The sequence below is a fragment of the Belonocnema kinseyi genome, chromosome 6, assembly GCF_010883055.1.
Source record: "Belonocnema kinseyi isolate 2016_QV_RU_SX_M_011 chromosome 6, B_treatae_v1, whole genome shotgun sequence".
Lineage (NCBI taxonomy): Eukaryota > Metazoa > Arthropoda > Insecta > Hymenoptera > Cynipidae > Belonocnema > Belonocnema kinseyi.
The window spans coordinates 139392917-139400303 of NC_046662.1; the positions used below are offsets into that span (position 1 = coordinate 139392917).

The window sequence follows — 7387 nt, forward strand, 5'->3', positions numbered from 1 at the left end:
TTTTCTAGTTGAATTCAAAAATGTTGTCTTTTTTGGTGTATCTCATTCCATTTACGAGAAACGTTCTATTAATTCCAATGTTAAGCATTAAAAAAAAAGTTATATATCTGAAGTCATCGAAACCCATAGATTCCGAATTATTATGTTTTAGGCTGTTAACTATGAAATTTAAAAAATATACTTCTTAATTTTAATCCGAAAGCTTAACAAAGGACCCTTGAGTGTCGGCTACTCTATTCAGATAGCCTCTCTGCTTGTTATTTATGATCGTATTCTTATTTCAATTTCGGAAATGATATTTTAAAGCCTTCAGACCATTTAAACGAGCTTCCTGGACCTTTAAAAATATCTACCTGAGTGCCTGCGGAGAATTTCTGTGAGATTCTTTGACCTAAAGAATTTTTTGTATATACTCAAAGATTCTTTTCGGTAGGGAATAGTTGAAAAAGAATTTCATAAACGTATCATTTCGAAATGGGGAACGCCTAGAATATTATTCACAGATAACATAGGCCTGCAAATAATAGGGTCATGTCAGTTGTTGGAAAGTAGAGGGTCATTTCCGAAGTAATTTTTAGGCACACTCCGAATCCGGTGTCACAATTGGCCTATCATGATCTTTAATTTGTGAGGCGCAGAGTTCAATTACCATTTTTCTTTACCAAGTTACGCTAATTAAAAATTAGCACAGGCCAACATGGTTTTGTTGTAAGAAAGTGGAGGGTCATTTCCGGAGTAATTTCTTATTTAGAATCCGAATCTAGGGTCAGAATTAGTCAATAACATCAGGATTTTAAGATGTTTGAGGTTATGTACCCAAAAAATGGCGTTTTTTTATACTTTTAAGGTTATGTACAGAAGACACAACATTTTTAGGATTTTAACAACCCTGACCACCCCCAAGTACAAATTGTCAAGATAAAACACCCAGTAGAAAATGTCTGCCTCAAAGTATTTAAAACAAATGCTCAAGACATAATGGGACATATCTCGTAATTTAAAATTGGCGTAACTTGGTAAAGAAAAATGGTAATTGAACTCAGCCTCAAATATCCTAAGATTCTGACCTGATGGACCCATTCTAACCCCGGATTTGGATTATACATAAAAAATTACTTCGGAAATGAACCTCCACTTTCCAAAAAAACCATGTTGGCCTGTGTAACGGAAAAGAATACGTAAACCAATCAATAAATTTAGGTAGAGGGCTCCAACCCATGCAGGCATTGAATTAAGATTTAAACGGGAAAGCGAAATAGAATGTCAAGAGTCAGAAAAATGGGCAGATAATACAAATATTAAAATAATTAGAGAAGTGGTAATTAAAAATTTAGATACCGCAAATGAAACGCCATCTAGATATTACAATCTTAGACGTAGGCCCATAAGTTTTGAAATTAGTGAACAAGTTCTAAAAAGCAATAAAGTATTATCGAGTAACGGGGAAGGAACAGCTCAGGAATTGTATAACAATTTCGAAGGACCATTTTTCATTTAAGCGAAAATTTCACCAACAATTTACGAAATAAAAACAAAGAATGGGAAATCACTAGGTTACTGGAATGTAAAAGATATTAATAATTTTAATGATAGAAAATGGAGTAAAATTTGATTTTTTTTCCTGTGCAATGGCATGTATGTAAATGATTTGATTTGAAACCACTGATAACGACATAATTGACACAAATACATACATCTTCAAAGAACAACGAAAACAGAAAAAAAGATTTATTTTCAGAAAAATGGACCCGCGTTTGAGCCTTAAGTGGAAGGATTGCCTGTTGTTTTTAGCTGGCTTTACATATGTTATAAAATAAATATCGTATGCAATTACAATAGCTAAGTCTCTGTCTTGATTCTCGGCTTAGACCTTCAATAAAAAAGTACATACAACTTGAAATTAATTTTGCAAATATTATAACTTACGGTTTCTAATCAGGCTTTAAATTTTCTGAAACTTTTCCAAAAATGAATTTTCAATAAGAGATTTTGATCTTTATTTTATATTGTGATTGCAATACAATGCTTTCTTTAAATACAGTACTCAATTTTGGAAAATGTACAAATCCGTGATTAGCATTATAACTTAAAGAAAAGTTGTATCTTTAAGTTTTATCTCGAATTACACTAATAATTTTTAAACAATACCGTTAATCATATATTTAATTTGGCATAATGTTTGTAATTCGTCATTAATATCAAATATGCAATATCTTAATCTTTTGTAGACTATGAAGTATAAATTGATTTCTATCGAATTTAGTACAATCGCTGCAGTAAAATTTATTGACAAAACAGTATATGTATGACTAATCTACAGGTAAATGAAGCACCAGACTTCAGTGGAAAAAACAGTGCATGTCGAATTCTTCTTTTTTTAAACACAGGATTCTTTTGTACGATTATGTTTTATTATAGCACCTGATTTTTTATTTTTTAGACATTCGGAAAAAGTACATCTTTACATAAACATTTGAGAATCAACTTGGTCTACTTTGATTTCCTGAGTTTCAAGTTCTATAGTACGGCCTTGCCATACTATAGGTCGACATTGGAATGTGATTTTTTGACAGGTGGTTTGCATCTCCCTGGTCATACTCCACATCATAGTATATTCCACTTTGATTCTGCAAGTATAAAATATAACATGTGAAATTTGAAACTCTCAGTTAATAAAACATGGAAATAACCTATTCTAAAAATTATCTAAGAATAGAAATGAAGTTTAAAAAAAGCTTTTATTAAAATCAGTTAAATGTATTGAAAAAACTGCAACCCAGTCCGAGAATAATGGGGTAAAAACCAGGCTTTTCCCAATATGTTAAATTAGCTAGCCCCGTTCAGACTATTCAATAATCCAATTCGAACAAAAATGCCTTCGACATATTGGGCTGTAACCATCTCAATTTTAAGCCAAAAAGAGAGAAATGCAATAAGGATTTATTTGAATCTTTGAGTCATCCACAATAGGTTGCAACCCAGACCGTGAATGATGAAATAAAAACTAGCCTTTGCGTAATGTTTCAGATTAGGCACATTGATCTTCTCACAGCACTTGATAGCATTACAAAAATGCCTCCGTGACTCAAAATATACACCACGGCAGAACCGCGCAGATTATTTAGAAACATAAAATCCAACTCTAACAAAAAATGCCTTCGACATATTGAACAGTAACCATCTTAAGCCTAGGATATTAATTTATAAATAATGTTATTATAATATTCTGGTGTTTTGAATCCCAGATTGGGCTGTAAGGTCTCCTAGGATGACAAATTCAAATTTAAATGTTTACATTTTGCAAATGATTTTCCCTAAATTTCTTTATTTTGGTGAAAAATACTACCATACACTTGTATTTATTTTCACAAGATTATTCAGAGATCCCGCCAGGCTAGTCCGTTTTAGGCCTGAAAATGAATTCTCTTACTTTATTATTTAAAAAAAAAGCACTAAATATTTTCACGCCTAAATATTGTTTGTCATTTTTTAAGGAATGAACCATACATTTTAATGAAGCCAACCAATTTTTGAAGTTATTAACGAGCATAAAATCGGCGAATTTGTAATGCGATTACATGTAGTGGTCTGAAACGGCCCCTAAGAATAAAGATTTTTATAGTATAAATATTCCTAGAGTAATCCAAAATTAATTTTTAACTGTAATTTACATAAAAGGATGTAAGCTCGTTAATTAATATCGATTTTGTTGCCTTTTGGGATTCTTTGACATTTAGGTAAGTTTTTCTTATTGATTTCATTAAATTTGTAATTGCTGAAGAAAGGGTAAAATGGACCTCGACCTGCATCTGTATGGAAATACATGAAAAGTCCCCTATAAACGAGATCTCGTGGTATTCGTGATTATAGTATGATAGAAGGGGGAAAGAGCCTAGCTAACACGGGCCTTCAGGATCCCTGGGTCGAGGTCCGTCCCGGACCGATTTCCAGTTTTTTAAATCAGGACAGGGACGACCTACGGCCCTCCGTTGGTATAGTGGCACCTCGACATTGTGAAGGTGGCCTAACGGCCTCGCAGGTTCACCGGATGACATCCACAAGTATTTAGTTTTAGCCTTTGCATGAGGGCCTATGCAGAGGTGAAACTTTTATTTCCTTAGCTACTGGTGGGGTCAAAATGGATGACGTAAAAACCAATCCGTAGGAAAAGGGAGAAAGGGAGGTGGCGGAGGAGTTGGTCCCTAACGGATCTTACGTAACCAATTTCTACCAATCTTCCTGTAGAGCAAGCAAAACTCAGGTGGCGGCTGAGCCCCCAGCACTTCCGGAAGCTAAGGGATTGACGTTCCTTCAAAATGAAACTATAGAAACAGGAGCGGCCCACGGAAACTAGAACATCGGCGATTACGATACTGATAACCAGCACTGAGGCCGAAAAGAGAAAGGGGCTCAGAGGGCACCCCAGCTTGGGAGGAGGGCTTAGTCTGTAAACAGGCACGAAGCAGCCCAGCAGCCGACGAATGAAGTCGCCGGAGGTTGGATTGGTAGCTGCTCAGAGGACTGACCCTGTGACGACGGTGGTGACGGATATGATCTACCAGGACTCGCTGCTCACTACGGAGCAGTTTGAGTTCTTCAGAGAAGCCACTTGCAAGGCGCTTAAAAGAGTGTCCTCAGAACACTAGCCAAAAATAAAAACCTCCTTCTGTAGCGGAGGGGTATTTGTATTTGTTGCAGCCGATCCAGCAGCTAAAGGTTGGTTAGAAAAGGCTGTTTTCGAGACAAGGCATTGGGCAGGTTTAGCCCTTAAGGTGGGTGAAGTCAAGTTGCTCTAAAAGATGGTGAGAGCTACGGCGTGTTTTGTATTTTCCGGGTAAACTGAAAGACCTGTCTGTTATCGTCCGGCGGTTGGAGGTACTTAACCCCTCACCTATGCCAGTATCCTGGAAAATCGTCAGACACGATAGGACTTAGGAAGATGACACCGCGGGAGAAATCACGTATCTCTTAGTTGTGCAAATTCCTGAGTCTCAAACAAGGGCTCCTGCGGTCCTCAACAAAAGGCCTTTTACCACTTTGGACAGGTGAACTTTAGGGTTGCTGGCCAGGAACAGAAGCAGTCTGTCGGGACAGAGGAAGATCGGGAGCAGGCCCACATGACTGCTCCCGGTCTAACCATAACCCAAATTAACTTGCATCCACAGCAAAAGGCGCCTCTGCAGTGGTACATTAAATAATATTTAGTAATACTAGACTAGAAGACAGTGCTTAATCCATTGATATATAGAAATGTACTGGTAAGGATGTAGGCAAACTTGTAATTTTCCATCAGAGTGAAAAGTTGTCATTCGGCGTCACTTTCTTTCTTTCTACTCGAAGCTGATTGGTTGAGAAAATTTTCGGTGGATGAAGCTTGCTAAAAGATCAAGTCTGTGCTTAGTATATACAAATTTTATGTTTTCAAAGTTATTAAACTAATCCGAAATGACCGAAACTAAACGAAAAATCTAACCTACAATATCAAGGCACTAAATAGAAATGAAAAATTATGCTGGTTTTTTTAATTCAGAAATTTTTTTAAATTTCGTTTAATTCTTAGGTTTCGATTAAAATACCAATAAAAATATAAAAGTGGTGTGCTGCAGTGAATTCACAAAGGGAAAGTATCAACAAAAATTCGAGAATTTGTAGCACACAGAAAAACTAATATATGTTTATATACACAAGGCTTGGATTGAATAATTTAAAAAAATTTATTATAATTACCTTTTATTCAAAATAATGAATTATTTATTATTTACAAAAAATAATATTTTAATGTGCAGAATTCCTGAAAATAAAGCCAAGAATCTGAATATCGAATTTATACAACCACCATAAAATGTTGCCATTGCTATCTGAAAAAAACCTTTCACTTGATTCTCGGGTGTTGATTCTTAGGTGTCGGGGAGAGAGAGTTGTGGCTACGTTGTTGTTCCTGGCTGCTCAAAATTTTATTGTATTTGTCTTTTTTTGCTTTTATAAGGGTTCTGTATGAGTGCGGAAACGTTGGTGATTGTTTTTACGAATGTTTTCTTATTGACATTTAATAATGATAAAACTAGAAAGGGTGAAAGAAATAAAAGAGAGAAGGAAGGGAATTTGGTTTGTTGCTTTATCGTTTATCCTTCATCTTTTTTATTGTTGTCAAGAAAGGAAAGGAAATTTTTTTTCAGATTACAATGGAAACATTTTATGGTGGTTGTCTAAACTTGATCGTTAGATCATTGTTTTTTTTAGGGATTCCGCACATTAACTTGATTATTGGACGTGAAATAGAATTTTAAATTTGATTCTGATCTCATTTAAATTTATAAATTTTAAATATGTAATATTTTTCACAATGTGTAAGTTCTCCAATTCACTTGACTAATAGCATTTGTCGAATTTTAGTGATCTCGCAAAATTCTCTTATGAAATTTGTATGATTCATTTTTACTATAATTTTGTATTTGATGCTAGTTAGAATATATTATGCTATTTTTTAATTTACAAATTATGGATTGTAGTCTACAATATTATCTTCTTCAAATACATAATCTTTTTACGATTAATATATCAATACGATGAGTTTTCGTGTATAGATCAAACTTTAAAGCCATAGAAAAATTTTTGTTGTATATCATAATTTTTTTTTCATAGAAATTCATTCTTTTAGTTGAAAATGTACTATTATGTATTATTATTTATTTTGAGATTTAGTAAGCTCCAGAAGATACCATCATGGTTCCTTCAAGCAACCAATCCCAATGCAACCGGAACGTGTACGTCGTGCAGTTATGCTCCTTTTGCCCTAGAAGGTAAACAAGCAGGCGAAATTTATGCACGATACTTCACACAATACTATTCTTTGGTGTCTAGTCTCTAGCCGCGGATGACTTTACTCGGCAGAACGCACAGTTGGAAGTGAAGGTTTCGCCTATGGATAAATTTTTTAAAGCTACCAATCTTTGTGGAATGCTAGGAGGAACAATGTTGACGGAACTTTTCTACTATTTTCAAATACAGTTATGTAGAAAAAATTAGTTTTTACGAAGATATGAACAAAATAGGGCAAAAATGGACCAAATCCCATGAATTTGGTCTCTTGTTTTCCTCTCAGCGGTTAACGAAGTGAAGTTAGCCTGTGTCTGAAGTGACAATATCTAATACCTAACTACCGATTCAAATTGGGGGGAAATCAACAGTGCGTGGAGCTAGAGCCCTGACAGGACTCCACGTGGAACCAAACTCTGCCAGATACCAATTTTTTTTTCCTTAGCATGTGGCACCTCTTTTTTGCCTAATTTTATTTTAAAGTTGTGACTTTATTGGTTTTGGGACGTTTTTTTATTAAACAAGCTGTATATTAAATAAACTTCATTATTTCTATACCCATCATGCAGGC

At 34.9% G+C, this 7387-nt stretch overlaps 2 protein-coding genes across 8 annotated transcripts in view; one reads left to right on the top strand and one right to left on the bottom strand.

Moving 5' to 3' along the window:
* Positions 1-7387, top strand: part of LOC117175625 (protein N-terminal glutamine amidohydrolase) — a 212151-nt gene that overhangs the window by 197657 nt on the left and 7107 nt on the right. The gene's annotated exons all lie outside the window — the stretch shown is intronic.
* Positions 2339-7387, bottom strand: part of LOC117174095 — a 298870-nt gene continuing 293821 nt past the window's right edge. For all 7 annotated transcript variants that reach the window (XM_033362825.1, XM_033362821.1, XM_033362819.1 and 4 more), the window contains one exon: positions 2339-2627. In XM_033362825.1, coding sequence (XP_033218716.1) covers positions 2511-2627 — 117 coding nt within the window. In that variant the 3' untranslated portion in view covers positions 2339-2510. The remainder of the gene's footprint in view (positions 2628-7387) is intronic.